Source organism: Triturus cristatus, chromosome 9 (assembly GCF_964204655.1).
Source record: "Triturus cristatus chromosome 9, aTriCri1.1, whole genome shotgun sequence".
Taxonomy (NCBI): domain Eukaryota; kingdom Metazoa; phylum Chordata; class Amphibia; order Caudata; family Salamandridae; genus Triturus; species Triturus cristatus.
The window spans coordinates 847451222-847471696 of record NC_140592.1 but is presented as its reverse complement, the minus strand read 5'-3'; the positions used below and the strand labels follow the sequence as shown (position 1 = coordinate 847471696).

The window sequence follows — 20475 nt, the reverse complement described above, 5'->3', positions numbered from 1 at the left end:
TAAATTTTATTACAGCCATTTCTGCAGTTTTTAGATATTATAAGAAAATAGGGAATAAACCAGTGAGAGAAATGGTGAGGTTGTACAGGAGTAAATGTTTACCAGTAGCTCTGAATGGCTCACCACTGTCGGGTGGAGAAAAGTGTATTCTATTACGAGCCCAAAAAATTATTTTTTATGAAGACTCTTGGGTGTGCCCAGCTCAACTTCTACTTCAATAGTGCATTTAGAATTGGGAATAGAATATACTGAAGAGGCCATTCAATTAAGTATTTTGAAAAAATGGTATGGCATTTGGTCAAAAGAGGGCACTAAGTTTCCTAGGGAGGTTATCAATGATTATTTAGGTCTGGATCATTCTGAAAAAAATCCCCTGGTTAAAAAATGTGAGATCCATATTCCATGAACTAGGGGTAAGCCTGGATTCCTTGGAGCCCCATGGTATACTGAAATATAGTAAAAAATAAATTAAACCTATCCTTTTGAATAAAAGGAATACCCGAAGAGAGTATCAAGAAAAGTCCAAAACAGCAGTTACCAGATATCTCCTAGGATATAGGGTAGAAGGGATACAAGACTATCTGGTTAGAGTGAAGAATATGGGTGATAGATTTCTGCTCACCAGATTACACGCCAAGACAATTAATTTTTTAGTGGTTTTCCCAAGAACGGATTAATGGCTGCAAAACCTACCTAGATGCCAGTGCGATGGTAATGTAATACAATCAACTCTGCACATTATGCTTTTTTGCAAATTTTACAGTGATATCAGAAAGCGTTTACTTAGCCCACTTTTCTTGTCCCAGGGCATATTTTATTATGAGGTGGCATTTACTTATCTTAAGCAATTACCAAGGGGCCGATTACAATCCTGGAAAAAGGCTGTACAAATCGTTGAATGGAGCGTTTTTCCCGTACAACTCGTACCCGGTAAACTTTTCTTACAACCTAGGAAGTATGATTCGCACAGAAAGCCTCTTTCCATACAAATCGTACAAAAGACCATACAGCTAAAATAAACCAACGATTCTGATCCGGAACAGCTTGCACGCGACGTCTGTATGTATTTAAGCAGCGGTTTCCAGCCCAGCAAGTAAGAATCGTCCCTATGGCACTCCATACGGCTCTTTTCTTACGGGAGCCAAAAACAGCTGTAAAAGCAGAGTCCCCATGGGTACGAGTTGTACGGCATACACCCCCGTGCGTTGTGTATGTACGGTGCATACCCCAACATCGCGTATGTACTGTGCGTACCCCCAACATCGCGTACCCCACCTTCGCGTACCCCAACATCGCGTACCCCAACATCGCATACCCCTACATCGCATACCCGAGGTACGCGATGTTGGGGTACGCGATGTTGGGGGTACGCACAGTACATACGCGATGTTGGGGTACACACCGTACATACACAACGCACGGGGGTGTATGCCTGTACGACTCGTTCCCCTGTACGACTCGCACCCCGGGAACAACTTTTACCGGGATACGAGTCGTACAAAGTTCGCTTCGTAGCGGGTAATGGCATTCCCCGTGTACAAATCGGAAAGCCGGTCCGGATCGTACTAGTACGGTTGGACTGCATTTTTACAATTTGTACGGAAAAGTGTCCAGGTCCATCTGGTACAACTTTTCCCCATCCGATTTGTAAGGATCTGGCCGATCCGTACAAATCGGATTGGGAAAAGTTGTATTTTTCCCGTACGAATCATACTTCACGGGTCGGACGGGACCTGTACGATTTGTATGGAACAATTTACCGATACGAGTCGGACAGGAAAAAAAAATGCAGGATCGGAATCGGCCCCTAAATGTCCATATGTGTTTTGGCATTGTACTTTTATTAAAATTACTTTATGCAGAAGAAAATTGTTGATTTTCCTAGATGATCTCAGCTATGACGAAAATGAATAGATAGTGGTACTATATTTTGACCTGAATTCTTCCACATATGTGTCACTAAAGTAGTACATTTTAAGATTTTAGTATTTTACATTATTTATACTGTGTTGTGTTTTTAATGTATGAAATTTATTGTAATATGCCTTTTGTGTATATTTTGGAAGTGTTCACACTTTGTTTTATAATTATACATCTTTTATGAATTTGTTCATAAATTCGAATAAAGATTTACTTGACTTGAGTTAAACTATTATAATTCAATCAGAGACTCTTTGGTCACCTCAAGATATGGTGGCCCGGCGATCAGTCACAAAGGATTGTTGCCTTCTCCTACCGAGCTGGGAAGAGGACTTAGAAAGGTTGCAAAAAGCATGGACTGAAACCCAGCAGGTGCTGTTATATGATCATTGTTATGTTATGGATATTTGTAGAGCGCATGGCTACCCGAAGGCGTCCCAGCGCCGGTCACGACAGCTTAATAGGAGGGGTTTTGAAAAACACAAGTTTTCAGAAGTTTACGGAAGGGAAGGATATTTGGTTCCGATCGGAGGTGGAGAGTGTTCCAGAGCTTGGCGGAGGTAAAGCGGAAGAAACGACCACCACTTCTCATCTCTCCCTATTGTACAAGTATCTTAATTAGCAACATCCCTTTTTCTTAGAAGCTCAACCTAAGGTCAATCCAATATATTGTCATCTGTCTGAAGGGTGATAGCTCTGGTGCTGCATTAATCAAAAGTGTCTTTGACTCATATATTCTGACAATGGGAGAGAATTTCAGATTTCCCAAATCCTCTCAACTCAGGCAGCATGGCCATTCTTTATAAGTCGGGAGGCTTCTCAGTTGTGATCCCTATAAATTAGTAGACTTTAGGATTCTGTGATTATTTAAAGTTATTTATTAGTTGTACGCCTATTTTGGAGTTTGTTGGCTTGCTTCATTTGATTTAAAGGAAATGGGCCTTTTTGCAGGGTTACCGCAAACTTTTTGACTTTCTCCTCCTCTTTTTCTGACCTTATATTTGTTGGCTTTAGGACACTGCTGACCAGTGCTAAAATGCATGTGCTCTGTACCTAAAATGTGATGACAATTGGTTTATCCATGATTGGCATATTTGGTTTACTTTTAAGTCTCTAGTAAAGTGCACTACCTGTGCTCAGAGCCTATCAATCAACTGCTACTAGTGGGCCTGCAGCACTGGTTGTGCCACCCACCAAAGTATCCCTTTAATCTTGTCTCAGGGATGCCACTGCAGAGTCTGTGTGTGCAGTTTTAAACTGCCATTTCGACCCGGCAAGTTCACCTTCTTGCCAGGCTCAAGCCTTTCCTTTTATTACATATAGGTCACCCCTAGAGTAGGTCCTGGACAGCCCATGGGCAGGGTGCAGTGTGCTTACAAGGTAGGACATGTGCTATTAGGTTTTACATGTCCTGGTAATGAAATACTCTTATATTCGTATTTCACTACTGCAAGGCCTATCTCTGACATACGGTAACATTGGAGTAGCCGTGTAACCTTTCGCAAGTGTAACTTTCAATTGGGAAAATATAGGAAAAGTACGTTTGGTGTTTCTGGGCTTACAATTTAAAAACACGTCTTTTAGTGAAGTTGAGTTTTAAATTGCAGGTGTGAAAATGCCCCATTTAGAAATATATTTCAGTAAATTAGGGCACGCCAGTATACCCTTGTGGGCTTGGGTAATAAAGTTAAACAGGAAAAGATGCCTACAAGGGATTCATTTGAAAATTATTTTCTAATTCAATATATTCTATATAGAATGTCAACTCATGAAACCGCAAATTAATTAAATCAATACTTTATTTGTTCAGTAAGTAAATTACAATTGCCAGGTGTATCAATAGAGATTTAGTTTATATTTAAATGCAAAGAACAGGGGTTCACAAACAAACAATTCTCACATACATTGATAAAAGAGATCACAGATAAATCAATTTTCAAATGAGCAAGATGTGTGGGAGGGGCTGACACTTCTACCTGAAAGAGCTAGGTCCTGTCCCCACACAAAGGGCTGTATACACCCCTCTTGTGAGTCTGGAGCCAGGGCAAGAAAGGGTAGGGCATTGTGCACCACAAAGGCCTTTCTCTGAAGTCTCCCTACTTCAAAGGCTAAAATGGGTATAAGTGCTGGACCTCTGACACCATGTACACTATTCACTTTTGGGACCTGAGGAAACTCTGCCAGGAAGAGGAGCTGTGCTTCAGGAGGAACTGTCACACTGCTAACTGCTTTGCTGTGTTAGCCTGATGACTGATGATTGCTGTGCTGTGCTGTAGGGGGGACTGACACTTTGCTACTTTCTTTGCTGTTTTGTCCTGCTGCCTGCTGCCTCTTGCCTGGCCAGTGAGAAGGACTGAGCCTTATTGCTACAACCTCTAGAAGTAACTTAAGCAACTTCAAGGGCATGTTAACTTGCCACCTGTTCACGAACTCTGAGGGCCATCAAAGACTTCATCTTCATCTACACAGCTACCGGACTCAGCCATTCCTGAGTCCAGCAGCTGAGCCTTGCAAAGATCAGCGCTTGACACTTCCAAATACAGTGACTCTGACCCAGACTGCCAGCAGTGCTCTCTGCACCAAGACCAGAACTTGCCCACATCTGCAGTTGAGCTCTGTGCTCGGGGCTCCATGGATCCCTAAAGCCGTGCTTCATTCCGAGTGGCGGCGAAGTCCAGATGAAGAAACAGCGAGTAGCAATCGATCGCCACATTCCTCTACCTAAGTGTTGCCAGGGCAACGCATATGCCAGTGGAGTCTGGATCAAGAGCAGCACGTTGCAGCTGAGCCCCACCTTACTTTCCTCACTCGTTGGCAGGGCAACGACGACGCCAAGCGTAAACCAACACGGGTCCCTGAACCTGAGGCCGACGACCTTGCCAGCGAAAGGTACTGTGTGCACCTAGGATCCGTGGGGTTCCTATAGCCGACCTGCATACTATCGCGGCCGGCTGAAATCCCGAGACATCCTGTGGCATGCAGAAACTTTGAGGAGACATATCTATCGATCCCCCCTGGGATCTGTGTGAGTGAAACCTATTATTACATTTGATTTCAACACTGTGGTTATCGTTATACTTTTGCAAATTGGGATTTTTGTTGTTTTGGCCTTGTTTTAAAGAGAAAAGGAAATACTATTGACTAACTTTGTGTGGAATATTTTTGTGGTGATTTCACTGTATTACAGTGTGTTGCGCAAATACTTTACACATAGCCTCTTTAGTTGAGCCTGACTGCTCTGTGCCAAGTTACCATTGGGTGAACACAGGCAAACGTTTAGTGTGTACTTCACTTACTCTTACTAGTGTGGTGGTTCCTGCCTAGCCTGGGGGTTATAACTCAGCTAACAAGGAACCCCATTTCTAACATGATTGTAAAATGTTATAACTGGTGATGTGACTGGGCTCAAAGAAGGGCCGGACTGGGAACTAAAAAAAGTCCTGGCAAAAATTCTAACTTCAGCCCCCATGTGCAGACGTGTGCTAGAACCAGAGCAACTTTTTAAAGTTGCTGCTGGAATCGTGTAACGTGCACCACCACTCCTGGAGGCCTAAACCGGCTTCCAAGTGTCAAAACCGGTCTCCTGGGGCTTCCGCCTCCCGGGGGATTGCCCTCTTGCCCAGCTGGCCAGTGCGGCCATGGCTCAAAGGCCATATGGTGTCACTTGCTGTGACGCCATCGGCAGCCTCAGGGCATTGTGGTCAAATTATACCTGTGATCTCTAGTAATTGATGAGCTTGAATAGTAGTTGAGATCATCCTTCAGGGGGTATTATTGTCATTGAATTGATACACGTGAGAAACCAGACTTAGGCACTCACATTGCAAGTATAGTAGCAGTTGAGACATCTAGATTTTGATAAAGGTGTGAGAGTTCTACTTTAGCACACATTATAATATTCTGATGACTTACCGTTACACACTTAAGGAATTTTTTCTCAGCCTTGAAAGTCCAGGTGCTATGTAGTGATGGATCTTGTGCTTCCAGAATCTCCACGTGGAGATCAGAGAATCCCATAAATTTCCTATGACAAATACAAGATGCACTTACAATTCTTTAAAAATGTGATAATGCAAAATAAGTATCTCCAAGACAAAAATCTATGCATGTGATTTTAAAAACTGCATTTTTGTTATACCAGGTACACTAAAACAATAAAGTCGAAACTGAAACCCTTGTGCCAATTCCGCTTCAGGTGCAAACTCCCAAGAGGCAGGGGTGCATATTATCAAGAACGGCGTTAAAATTATCACCGCTTTAGCGGCAGGAGCGGCGATAATGGGCTTGATAATATGCCCTTGAGAATTCCAAAGGAAGCCCAGGTTCACACCAGAACATGGGCTTCTATTGGAATTCTCTAGGGTATATTATCAAGCCCATTATCGCCGCTTTAGCGGCAGTTTCCAGCTGCTAAAGCGGTGAGAATTTTAACGCCGTTCTTGATAATATGCCCTGGGGTGTTTGATAAAGAGCTAATTGCACCAGTGTTAGCTGCCCAAATACAAACTGCATCTCCCCAACCCAATGCTATTTGCAAGAGGTTTTCTGCAGGTAGTGCGAAATTACAAATTTTGCGACCTGCAATAAGCACAGGGCTTTCAATTTGCCAAACAGATTATCAGCATGTCTTTCCATCTGGAAACGTGGATAAATAGCAAGGGTAGGCAATTTAATCATGGGCAAATAGCTCATATACAATGAATGCAAATACAAACTAACTTGGGAATTTACACCTGAAACGTAATTAGCACAAAAGTTAATCATGTTAGTAGTATGCTTTTAACTTACCTTTAATGTATTTATTTCAGGGAGTCAATTTACATTATTGAATATTCATTACATGTCATTGTTTTTTTTTTTTTTTTTTTAAACCTTTATTTCAAAATTCAGGACACAGCTATTCAGCCGACAGCCCGAAGGTTCGGCAGCATTGAGAGTTAGATACAGTGATGTGTCCCCAATACAGTTCAAAGAGTAATGCAAAGGTCCAATTTTAAGTAAACACAGAAAAAACTCACAACAAACCCCAGCAAGGCAAGGACATTGAAAGCCCATGGCGAAAGCCCCCAGGGGAGGCCGGACCCCACCCATCTACTAGTTACAAGACTGTGTACGGAGGAAGAAGGGGGACAGCAGAGGCCCAAGACGGTTCCTAAAACCAAACTGTGCTGGAAAGTAGGTCAGGGGGAAAGCTGTTCCTCGGGAGGTTCCAGATCCGGGGCATGACATATACCCCCCCTGTATTGGTTCCACCGCCCCCAGATGGCATGCCACTTCCGGGGGCGACCTCTACAGCAGTAGACCGTCTTCTCCCTAAACATGCTCCAGTCCATGTTCTCCTTCCACGCGGTCAGTGTAGGGGGTCCCGAGGAGCCCCACAATCGCGCGATATCCCTTTTAGCTACCATGTTACCCAGAGTCACCCATTGGGTCTGCGCCTCATCGAGGTCAGTGGGCCCCCAGACGTTCAGGAGGCAACACCGCGCCTCCGGCTGTACCGCAATGCCCGTCACCTCCCCCATAACTGCATGGACTCTCCTCCAGAACTCCACAATGGCACCACATTCCCAAATGATGTGCAGGAAAGTACCCACCATACCACATCCCCTTCTGCACAGGCCGTCCTCCGAGAATCCCATGTGGACCAGCCTTGGCCCCGTCACATACACCCGGTGCAGTATTTTAAGCTGCACCAGCCTCAGACGCGACGGGATCGCAACCTCCCTAGGAGAAGAAACCGCTGACTGCCAGTCCTCATTATCCAACTCAAGGCCATCCCTAGTCCACTGTTCTCTCAGCCCCAAAAGCATGTCTGCCCGGACGTTAATCAACTTCTTATATATGAGCGAGATCGTGCTCTCGGGCATATGACCATCAAGGACTCGGTCCTCAAGGGGAGAGGACTCCGGCACCTTCTCACCCTCCACGAGGACTGATCGGAGGGCGTGACGCAGCTGGATATACCTGAAATACTCTGAGGGCCCTAGCTCATACTCAGTCTGCAACTCCTCGAAGGACTTCACCCTCCCCTTATGCAGCACATCTCCCACCTTGGATATACCTATCAGGTCCCACTTATCAAAGCCCTTCGTATGCCAGAGTCTTCCCAATCTTTCCGATTCAAACAATGGGGTAGCGAGGGTGAGCCTATCCTTCCAGCCCAACAAATCAGTCGCCATCTTCCATACACGCACCGCCACACCTGTGGGCCCCGTGAGGGACGAGTCTAAGGACCGCGAATACAACGCCCTGTAGTAGTTGCCGCCACGCAGCAGCCACCTATCCATGGCATACCCAGGGCTGAGGGCAGGGCCATAAAACCCATGGTTGATCGCGCTCAGCTGCGTGGCCCAATAGTACCGTCGGATGTCTGGGAGCGCAATGCCCCCATCGTACCATGGGAGCGTCAACTTTGAAATAGCTATTCGCGGCCGTCCATCCCACAGCAACGTCCGTTGGAGGCCTTCGACCTCCCGAAAGTATTTGGCCGGTACCCAGTCCAAGGTGTTCTGGAGGGCGTAGAGGAAGCGGGGAAGAGACATCATTTTGAACAGGGCCGCACGCCCAACAAGGGAGAGCGGCAGCCTCCGCCAACCTTCAACATCTCGCCTCAAGCGCGCCAAGGGGGGGAGCAGATTCCTCTCATAGCGCACAGCAGGATCCATGGATATAAAAATCCCCAAATACACGAAACCCTGCTGGGCAACCTGTATCGAACATGTTCTAGGGATCGGTGGGACCTCGCCACTAAGAACGTACAAGTACGATTTGCCCCAATTAATCACAAGCCCCGAGTTCCTACCGAACGATGCGAGTACCACTATAAGTGACTTCTTAAGTGAGGCAAGATACAGCAGGATATCATCGGCATAAAGCGAAATACGGTCCTCGTGATCAGGCGACCACCGAAGGCCCCGTATATCCGGGTGCCAACGTATCCACGCAGCCAACGGTTCAAGGGCAAGGGCGAACAACAGAGGCGACAGGGGGCAACCCTGCCGAGTACCCCTACCAAGCTGAAACGGAGTAGATGCCCGACCATTCACAACAACATTCGCTAGTGGCCCCTCGTACAGCAACCGAACCCAACTCACAAAACCGCGACTGAAACCAAACTTGGCCAGCACGGCCCATAAGTATGCCCACTCCACCGTGTCAAAGGCCATCGTGGCATCAAGAGATGCCACAATAGCCGGTTCACGCAGCGTGCCCGCCCTGGCGATGACGCCATGAAGCCGCCTAAGGTTTAATGCTGTGTTTCGGTGCGGGATGAAGCCAGATTGATCCGGGTGGACCAAATCGCCAAGTACCCTAATCAAACGGGTAGCCAGGAGTTTGGCCAGAATTTTCGGTTCAGCGTTGAGGAGTGAAATGGGCCGATAGGAGGCGCACCTATCTCGGGGTTTACCCTCTTTATATATGACCACGATCGACGCCAGCCGCTGATCCAACGGAAGGATCCCATCCCCCCGCGCCTCCAAAAACATGGCGCGCAGGTGAGGGGCGACCCTATCCGGGAACAGTTTGTACAGGTCGATCGGCAGTCCATTCGGTCCAGAGGCCTTACCCGAGTTTAACGCGCGAATCGCCCCCGCCACCTCGTCAACCGTTATGTCACCATCCAAATCTTCCCTATCTATGTCAGAGAGGCAGGGCAACTCGATATCACGGAGGAGATCAGACGAGTCCTCGGGCGGCCTGTCCGACACGGAGGAATAAACCCTACGAAAATACTCCGCGAAACACTTCACAATCCCCTCAGGTTCCACAATCGCCTCTCCCCACTCTCCCGTCAACTCTGGCACCACTCTATTGACCCGTTCTTTCCTGTCCAACCACGCCAGGAGTTTCCCTGCCTTATCACCAACGTCATACAGGCGGCCCTGTTGTTCCCTACTGAGGGTCTTAGCGGCGTTCGTCACCAGGTCCCTATACTCCGCCTGCTTCAAGCAAAGCTCATGCAGTGAGGACGCTGTAACCTCCTCCTCCATAGCCCCCTCAAGGGCCGCGATCTCCTCCTCCACTTGCCGCACCTCGCCATCCCTCCGATTCTTGGCAGCCACCACCAGGGAGAGGGCTTCCCCCCGAAGCACGGTCTTAAAAGCTTCCCACAGCGACACCGCCGAGTCCACGGTTCCCAGATTGTCCTTAAAGTAATTATCTACCTTCTTTACCAGGGCGCTGCGCATCTTGGGGTCTCGGAAATACCATGGGTTGATGGGGGCCACCCTCCCTCCTCCCTCCCGACCTAGATCCAGCCGGATCCACACTGGCGAGTGGTCAGAGATACCGCGTGCCATGTGCCTCGCCTCGGATATCAACGAGGCATGTGCGGCCAGAGTGAGCAGGTAATCAATCCTGGAGAGGCTACCATGCGCCCCGGAGTGAAACGTGTATTGACTCTGTGTGGGGTGCCGGAGCCTCCAGCAGTCTATCAGACCAAACGTATCCAGGAAGTCTGGAAGCCATTTCTGAGCCCCCCCTGTGTCCCTGGGCGGGTATCTATCCAACAGTCCGGAGCCCACAGCGTTGAAATCCCCTCCCACTACCAGCATTCCCCCCGGGAGAGTCAGCAAAGCCCTGCCCAATTCAGCAAATGTGGAGGCCTGCAGGGCCGGCGGGACATAAACCCAAACCAAAACCAAAGTCCTTCCTTCCCACCGCCCCGCCACCGCCACAAACCTCCCCCTATCGTCAACAATGGTGGAGTCCACCTCAAAAGGCAACGATGCTCTAACGAGGATGCCCACACCCCTGGACCCAGAAGAGAATCCCGAGTGTGCAATGAATTTATACCCCTTCCTATTCAGGGCATAGCACGTATTACCTATGAGATGCGTCTCCTGCAGCAGGACAACATCTGGCATTGAGCGTTTCAAAAATTTCAAAACAATCCCCCTCTTGATGCGATCCCCCAAACCATTAACATTCCAGCTTATAACACTTAAGCCCCTACCCCCCATCCTCAAACGGAAAGAGGCCCACCCCACACCCGAGGAGCCACCATGGAACAGCCCTGAGGATAATCATCATGCCTTGCAGAAATAAACCCCCCAACAACAAACTCAAAATCCCCAAAACTCCCCCCACCCTGCACCCCTGCTGCAGCTTACAAAGCCCCCCCAACTTGCAGTGTGCCTGTCGCCCTACAAAAACAAAAAATCAACAAAAAGTACCCTAAGGGAGGAAAAGAGCACCCCTCGTCCTCCCGCAACCCTCCACAGTTACTGCACTCTGTTCAAATCTTCAAGTATGGTCAAATCAAGTCAGGCCGGCTCTGAGATATCAGCCCTGTCCATCCCGGCCACTGTCTCCATGCTCGGCTGTGTCGTCCCCCGTCCGTCGCCGGGGCAAAGCGTCCAGCCATTCGTCGGCCATAACAGGAGAGTCAAAAAAGAATGTCCGATCTTCATGCACCACCCGTAGTCTGGCAGGGAAAAGCATGGCATATTTCAGATCCAGTTCCCGAAGTCTCCGCTTCACCCCCAGGAAGCTCTGTCTCTGTCTCTGCACCTGCTGGGTGAAGTCCGGATAAAAATTCACCGACGCATTCTGGAAGGGGACTGGGCCCGTCACCCTCGAAGCTTGCAGGATAGCGTCCCGATCTCGAAAATGAAAGAGCCGGGCGACAATCGGCCGCGGCGGGGCACCCGCCTTAGGCCGCCCGCCCGGCACCCTATGGGCCCTTTCCACCGCAAAAAACTTTCCAAGGCCCTTAGGCTTCAGATGATTGAGGACCAAATCCTCCACAAGCAGGTCCGCCGAAGCCTCATTCGAGGACTCCGGGACCCCGATGACGCGCACATTGTTGCGCCTGGCCCGGCTCTCGAAGTCCTCCAGCCGGCGGGCGGCGAGGTCACTCTCGGCCCTCAGCTTCCGAACCTCGGTCTGCAGATCCGCAACATCATCAGTGAGGCCCGTGGTCTTGTGGTCCAGGTTCTTAACGCGTTCGTTCGTCTTGCCCAGGTCCGAGCGGATCAGATTGACATCTACCAGGATGGCATCCACCTTATGCACCAGGGCCTCAAACTGCCTCCCCATCGAGGTCTGCATCCCGTCGAGCGCGCCCATGACATCCTGTAGGGAGAGCTCCGGTGTCCCAGGCGAGTCCTCCTTCTGGGCATCCGGCGCCTGGCTCGATCCACTCGGCGATGCTTTCAGGAGGGCGTAGCGGTCCATACTGTTGACTTGGGAATACGTTCCCCGCCTGGTGGACTTAGTCTTCAGCCGATCCCCTTCTGCTTTGCCCGACATAATGGACTCCAGGCAGTCCAGTGCAGTTAAGACTGTTCCCTCTCAGAGAGAGGAATAAGGAGTGAGCAGGTCTGCCTTGTGCTGCCAGAGTAGCCCGCCGAGCGTCCCTGGGGTAATAAAGCCACCCGGAGCTCTACAGTGTCCGGGCAGACAAAGGGAACGAAATCGAAAGTGAAAGAGCGAGGACCTCCGTCCGACAGTTCAATCCTCGCCAGGCCGTTGTTGATCAATTAGGAGTCGGGCATCCTGCCAACTCTAGCCCCTGGCATCCCCGGGAGTTAGGCCGCAATCTTCCGCCAGTCGTAAGTCCGGTTCCCGATGGGCGATCCGACCGCGGGTAGCATCAATCGCCTCCCTGACAACTCAGCAACACGATGCCATGCATACCATCAGGATTAGAGACAGGATAGTCGACGGAGGGCGCGAGGGTCTCGGGAGCTCTAAGCTCACGCGGCCATCTTGGTCAAGCGCTAGGCTCCTCCCATTACATGTCATTGTTGACCATTTTTAAACAAATGAAATCTCATACAAATTCACCTTATTTATATGCAGTGAACAGAATAGTGATGTGCCAGTGCAAGAAACAGGCATCCTGGGCCATCATGCAGTGGAGGCCGACCAATTAGAATATGAGAGGCAACTCTCCTACATTTTTTACAGCCACCTTGGTGATAGCGAGAAAATTAATGTTCTGAACAGCCAGAGCCAGGCCTAATGGGTGGAGGGGCCACACACCCTCACCTTTTGCCCACTTTGCCCACCAAGAAGAGTGTCTGTCAGGATGACCAAAGGTCAGTGTTATAAAGATGACCAGAAGGCAGGTAAGTAAGAACTCTTCTTTAATGGTCATACACCACCACAGGATCCAGCCTAGTCAGAGGAAGGGTGCAATGGAATGTTGGTGACAGGGAGAGGGAAGAACCAAGGGAGGAGGAAGGAGGGGGGGGAAAGGAACGTACCAAGTAGGCGATTACAACACACCTCCCTGCATAGGGCAAAGAGAGACATAGCAGATATAACAAGCAGCGAAAGGTCACTGCAGAACAATGTAAGCAGTAGAACAACAAAGCTAGGTAAAGAACCACAAGGAACATTTGACAATAATTCTCATTTAACACAGTAGTCTCTGGTCCATACAGGTGAGCTCCTTGCTCTCATAGACCTTCTGTGACTGAGGGTTTGCAACTCTGTCTCCGGGTCACTTCCGTTGTCCAAGTCACCCCCTTGTCCATGAGGAATGATTCTGTCCATGCTCCATGTTTGGCCATTGTCGAGATGGACTACATTCCTACCCACACTAGTTATTTTGTAAGGATCCGAAAATCTTGACGCTTCTTTCCTGCGTGCTTTAGGTAAATCCACCCGGACCCAATCACCTTCTTTGAACATTTGTGTTTTTACATGTTTGGTCTGGTCATACCTGACTTTGTATTTAGCTTGGTGTTCCTCCACTTTCCTTGAGATTTCACCTCTGTTTACTACACCGGCGTCCTTTCTTGGCCCTACCGGTGGAGTTAATTTGGTCTTCGGGATCCTTCCTTTGAGAGAGGTGAACGGAGAAACCCCAGTCACACTGTTTGGAGAAGTGCAATATGCCCATACTGTTTCCACTAACGCTGAACTTGCTGGTGTCCCCATTACTTCTGCTCTCTGCAAACACTCTTTGAACAGCTGGTTGATCCTTTCCACTAACCCGTTAGCACGGGGACAGTACAAAGCAGATTTGAGGTGAGTGATGCCCCGGTGATACAGAAATTCTTTCATCTTGTCCGAAGTGAACTGTACTCCATTGTCTGTTATAAGGGTATCAGGTAACCCTTCCTCAAAGAACACACTTTCTAAGAATTGTATGAGGACTCTTGTGTCTATCTGCTGGACACATTTGTAGACCAACCACCTTGAGTGATAGTCCACTAGCACCAGAATGAACCGTTCCTTTAATGTTCTTAGGTTGAGGGGACCCATGATGTCCAAGGCTAACTTTGACCATGGTCGATTAGGCACTTCGACAGGTGACAGGGGGGGCTTGCGGGTCTGGTGAGTTTTGTCACTCCGGCTACAGTCTACACAATTTCTCACCACCTGTTCCGTCATGGCGTCCATACCTGGCCACCAATATTCCAGTCTGATTTTATTCTTGGTTAGGCTTCGCCCTAAGTGTCCTGCATGCGCAAGCCCCACAATCTTTTCTCTCAGGTTCTCCGGTGGAATCACTTTCTCCCCTCTGCAAACCACATTGCCTTGTATATTGAGTTCTACTCTGACATCCCAGAATTTACTTAAACTGATAGGAATATCATTCTTGTTTTCCGGCCAACCATTCTTGATGAACTCTTTAATTGAACACATCTCTGCATCATTTTGCATACTGTCATTCCATTCTTCTTTTTTTTAGGCATGTGAGTTGCAAAATCACATCATCACATTCACAGCTAACAGGAGTACTTTCTCCCTCTGAGGGAGACCGTGACAGAAAGTCAGCAACCGTGTTTTGATGACCTGGCATATATCTCACACAAAAATTGTATCCTTCCAGTCCCAAAATCCATCTAGCAATTCTGGGAGTGGTTTTGTTAGCCCCTTTGGTGGTGAAAGCAAACATCAGTGGTTTGTGGTCCGTCTTTACAGTAAAAGGGATACCCCACAGAAAGAAGCGGAAGTGTTTAATCGCCCAGAAACAAGCTAGTGCTTCTTTCTCCATCACTGAGTAGTTGATTTCTGCCCCCTTAAGAGCTCGAGATGCAAAGGCCACAATGTGTTCCTTGCCTTCCCCCATTTGGGTGAGACTGGCCCCCAACCCTTTATTGCTTGCATCAGTGCAAAGGATTGTGGTTTTGTTCGGGTCAAACCTACCCAGGGATGGTGCAGAAATTATGCTTTCTTTGACAAGATCAAAGGCCTTCTGACAGGCATCGGACCACACATACAAGGTTCTGGATTTGAGTAAGTTACGTAAAGGTTCCACTATTGAGGAATAGTTCCTCACAAATTTTGAATAGTATTCGGAAAGGCCCAAAAATGATTTAAGGTCTTGAACACCTTTAGGGGCCTCAGTGTCCCTAATCGCCTTAACTAGGTCTATTTTGGGTTTGATCCCATCTTGAGAGATGGTGTGTCCTAGATACTCAACCGATCCCACCCCTATACGACATTTCTCCTTTTTTAGAGTGAGCCCTGATTTTTCCAAGTTGGACAAGACCATCCTGAGGGTGACGTTATGCTCGTTTAAGTCCTTCCCGTAGATTAATATGTCATCTTGAAAACAGAGTGTTCTGGGAAGGTCTTTCAAGACATGCTGCATGATCCTCTGGAAGGCGGCCGCAGCAGAAGCCAACCCAAAAGGCATGCGACGGAATTGGAAGGCTCCTAGGGGTGTCACAAAGGAGGTGAGATGTCGTGAGTTGGGATGAAGCTCCACCTGGTGATAGGCAGAGGATAAGTCGAGAACGCTGAAACAACTCGCACCATTAATGAGGGTAAGCACCTCATGAATGCGTGGAAGGGGGTGCCTGTCTACCCATATGTTTTGGTTAAGGTCCCTGAGGTCCACACAGAGCCTGATGTCCTTACTGGTAGCCTTGGTGGTAAGAACAATGGGGGCCAACCACTGTGAACACTCTATAGGTTCGATCACCCCCAACGACAGCAATCTGTCTAGCTCATTTTGAAGAGGCACGTGCATTAAATGTGGTATGGGTCTGGCTTTGTGTGCTACCGGTTTGGCATTGGATTTCAATTTGATGGAATGCTGATAATTCTTGAGTAATCCTAGGTCATCAGAAAACACTTTGGGGAAATCATTGCAAACATCCATCCCTCCCACCGAGGGATCCACTAAGAGGACTTGGTCGGGACTGTTGGGGTCTAACTTAATCCCGAGTTCCCTCTGGTGTTTCCATCCCAACAAGTTGGACCCCTTCTGGGTAATGTATATCTTGCCCACCGTGTTCCTTCCTTTGAACCCTATTTCCTTAGTGGTCATGCCTAATAGGGGTATGGGGTCCCCATTGTAGCCTCCTGGTTGTATGTCCGGAGGTTGTACCGTTTCTTCCCATGAGGGAAACAGTTGAGAAAACATGGTGGCATCAACCACGGTGTAAGGGGAACATGAATCAGCAAAGACCGTTAGGGTTTTGTTATCCAGGGTAATGTTGCAAGATGGGAATTTATCGGTATTGTTTTTGTCTTTAAGTTGAAAAATTAACTTGGGATCAGGAAATAATTGTGGCTCAATCTCCAACACCGCTTTAGAGCGCTGATCATGACATACCCTGGACAAATGTCCTTTTTTCCCACATTTGTGGCAGACAACAGAACGTGCTTGGCAAATCGGGTTATTGGCTAAGTGTGTAGGGCTCCCACATCTATAACACTTGAATTTATTTCCCTGAAGTGGGGTGTTAGCTATCTTACTTTTATGATCTTTGCTTATGGCATTGACCTCCATGGTTTTGCCCCCTTCACCTTTCATTTCAACCATACAATCTGCCGTGTGCTCAATCCCTACCGCTATATCTATGGCTTCCTTGAGGTTAGGATTGGCCACAAGCAGCCTCTCTTGAATCTTATGATTGTTGGTGCACCTGACCAACTGGTCTCTAATCAGGGAATCCTGAAGGGATTCAAACTCACATGTGTTCGCTAAACCCTTTAAGGCTGCAATAAATGGATTAACCTTCTCATTTTTTCCCTGTGTTCTTGAGAAGAATTTATGTCTCTCTAACACTACGTTTATTTTCTTACTAAAATGTTTTTGTAGTTTATTTACTGCCACCATATACACATTCTCATCGTCATCACTGTCACTTCCACCCTCTGCATTAGTGGAGATGTCATCATACACTTTACGTCCCTCAATACCCAAATTGTGTAACAGGGTGTGTAATTTACGTAAATGGGAAAATTTCTCCCCCCCTATAGCAATTAAATAGGACTCCAGTAACCCAAACCATTGTTTCCAAGGCAGAACTGGCTCTCCTGCCTCGTTAAGGAATGGTGGAGGCTGCGACATATTAGCGGCTGCCATTATGTACAAAGACTGGAAAGAGCACCCCACACAATGCAAAACGTTGCTAAGAATGCAGACAAGCAATCACAATTTCTACTTTTGCTTTACAACCCCCCACATGCACAACCCCCTTGTACACTGCAATACATGAATGAAGCAGTACATAAAATCCAAGGTATACGCTTGTACAGACAATATGAGGTATAAGAAACAAAATCACCAATGTGCAGTAACCATGACGTATAAGCAAAAGAATCACTAAACTCCGCAGTATATGATGGAAATCTCCTCAAAATGAAAAAAAGACCCTTAGAGCGTGTGACAGCAACCATTCGCGAGGAGCAGCTGAGCCTGTCAGCTTGAGCAGACAAGCACGTCCTAAGAGGTATGACTGTGCCCAGCAGTGATTAACACAATGTGCAGCTGTGCCCGTCAGCGTGATATGACAGGCAGGAATCCCTTGAGCTGTGCCCATCAGCGAACGTAGGAAAAATTAGCCAGTCAGTCAGTTAATTAGAAAAATTAGCTTGATAGAGGGTCCCACAACGTGGATGGAAAGTGTACTAGCGCTGGAGACGATCTCCTCACAACCGGACTGAAAACTTGAGCCACACTGCCACCCAGAGGCCAAAATCGGCAGCGCACCCTGAGCGCCTCAGCTGAGGAAAGTCACCATCGACGATCAGCTGAGGGCGTGCGAAATGGAATGCGCCGCTCATGTGAGGAAGTTGGAAAGTGGCGCCGAGAGTAGATCACACAGGGAATGCCCCAGAGAAACTTCCAAGAAGCTGCCTTCCGACCGAAGAATAGAGCGACCACACAGCACCTCAGACAGCAGCCTGCCTCACTCCGGACAGCACTGAGGAGACAAAAGGGAGTCACCTGCCATATGGCCGAAGCGTCACCAGAGGGACAGATGACAATAGAAGCCTCGTCACTGAGGCGAAGGCGGACCAGCGCTGGAAGCGATCCTTCACCTCCAGGACCACAGACGGAGCCGCGGCAAGACGGGAGAAGCAGCGCTAAGAGGCCCACACACAGAGCAAGTGTCATAAGACCACGGAGGCGAAACGAACGTGGCACAGTTTAATCCTTCTCTCAGCCACAAGCATGCAGCAGCAAAATAGCTTAATAAAACGAAGGAGGTGGAAGCACCATTCTAAGCACAGCCTCAGTCTTACTTTGAAGCAGCAGAGCCTCCGTGGGCAGCAAGGTACTCACGACCGCCTACACAGGATAGCTGGATTTGAAGAAGCAATTGGGGGTGATGGTGAGCCGTCCCCACACAGCAATGCGTCGCCAGTGTTATAAAGATGACCAGAAGGCAGGTAAGTAAGAACTCTTCTTTAATGGTCATACACCACCACAGGATCCAGCCTAGTCAGAGGAAGGGTGCAATGGAATGTTGGTGACAGGGAGAGGGAAGAACCAAGGGAGGAGGAAGGAGGGGGGGGGGAAGGAACGTACCAAGTAGGCGATTACAACAGTCAGCCTGACAGACACTCTTTATTTTCAGGTCAGGCGGTAAGGAGCTAGACATGCGCTAAATGTGCAGGCTCCTGGCACAAGGTGGGATTTGGATCCTATCAGGGATTCTACACCCAAAGGCAGTGAAATAGAGGAATATCAACTTGAGGATATAGATGGCAAAGAGGATTTTCAACAGTTAAGAATATTATGAGACCATTTAGGTATCCCAGTAATGTTGGTGGGCAGACTAGCACAATTTGTGGGGGATTCGGAGAAAGTGAATCAGGATCTATGGATTCTAGAGACAGTCAGGGGATACAGACTGGAATTTGTAGATATAGCAATACAAAGATGGGTCCCTCAGGAGATAAGATTTTCGAAAGAAGAGAGGAACTTAGTGAAATGGCAGAGGGGAGGCAGTTTATTAGTGTCTGAATTATTTCATCGAACATGTTATAAGAACAGCCTTGAAAAATCTCTAGCCTTGTATGCCCCTATAGGGTAAAACACTTGCATGCAATTTGGAAGTCAGTCTCGTTATCAAATATACAGTGTGATTTGTTACGATACCTCTAGATCAAAATCTCTTGCCCTTTTTTTTAACTGTAAAATATGTGATATACGGTATCCTTCCTCCTACGAACAAAAAATAAAATTAAAATTAAGCAGTTCATTGTGAAAAGATTTTATGGAACATATTTGTTTCTAATTATGTTTAGGGAAAACTTACATCCTTATCGTAAGTGACTTATTCAGAGAAATCTTTTTAATTTTGGAGGCCAACTCATCTTGGTTGACATTTGACTTAATAGGAGATGTTATTGGCCCCATCCTCAAATGAGTGGCAAGTTTTCCTCTATAACAGAATCCAAAGACTCTTAAAAGAGTATTAACCAGTAGGACACGGGTATGTCAGGCCTCTAAATAGAATTTACAAAAAAAAAATCCTTAGAGGCGTTTTCCTCTTTCTAAGTGTGCTGCAGAATGCAGAACACATAGAAAGAGGAAACAATGAGGCGAAATTAGGATATTTCTCCTTGTTGCACCTCTTTTTGGAAGGCATACAATTTTAATGCATTGCCAGGTTTACTAGTCTTGGTAAATCTGGAAATGCGCAAAAAAGCCTGGGTGTGTGCTTGGTCTCCCAAACTCCACCCATGTAACACCTTCCCAGCGCAGAGTAACGTAAGGCTGCGACTCGGGCTGCCTGCGCTTCTCCAGATTTACCAAGCAATGCAGGGCCATCCAAGGTAACTTTGTGTGGCTTGAGAAATCTGACTTAGGAATCCTGTTGCCCTTGAGTCCCCTTGCATTATGCAAGGGCAATGCAATCAAGAGTCAATGACACTGGACCGGTCTTTACTCCTGGAGGACCAGAGACTGCAGGCGGCAGCACAGCTTGGCACCCACCGAAACACTACAGCAGCATGGGGAGCAGACAGTGTTCCTCCAAATAGGCTAAATCCTGCCTTAACCTCAGAGTCCCTACCCAATGCTCCCACCCATCACCAGCTTCCAGCAGGTACAAAACGTCATTGGTTTTCGCCCTGACATGTGGGGAAATGCACGTAAAAAGACTCTGTATTTCAAGTCCTTGTAGTTATTTTCATGCCACTGAAGCTAGTGATGGCTCGAATTTGATTCTGTCCCCCACCTCTTGCCACCCCCTCTAGTATACCTGAACCAAATTCTGACAATCTTTTACTGAATGCCTTAAAGTTACAGCAAGCATTTTGCGTCAGGAACAGACTTTGCTTCTCAGAGATACATTTGTGCCCTAGGTTACCATCAATCTTCCTGATTAACAGCCTTTTGTTTGATGC

The 20475-nt window shown here is 47.7% G+C and overlaps 1 protein-coding gene across 1 annotated transcript in view; it reads right to left on the bottom strand.

Moving 5' to 3' along the window:
- Positions 1–20475, bottom strand: part of LOC146798941 (exocyst complex component 3-like) — a 243595-nt gene that overhangs the window by 146308 nt on the left and 76812 nt on the right. Inside the window, exon 3 of the mRNA XM_085626310.1 lies at positions 5833–5944. Within this exon, the coding sequence (XP_085482436.1) occupies positions 5833–5944 (112 nt within the window). The remainder of the gene's footprint in view (positions 1–5832; positions 5945–20475) is intronic.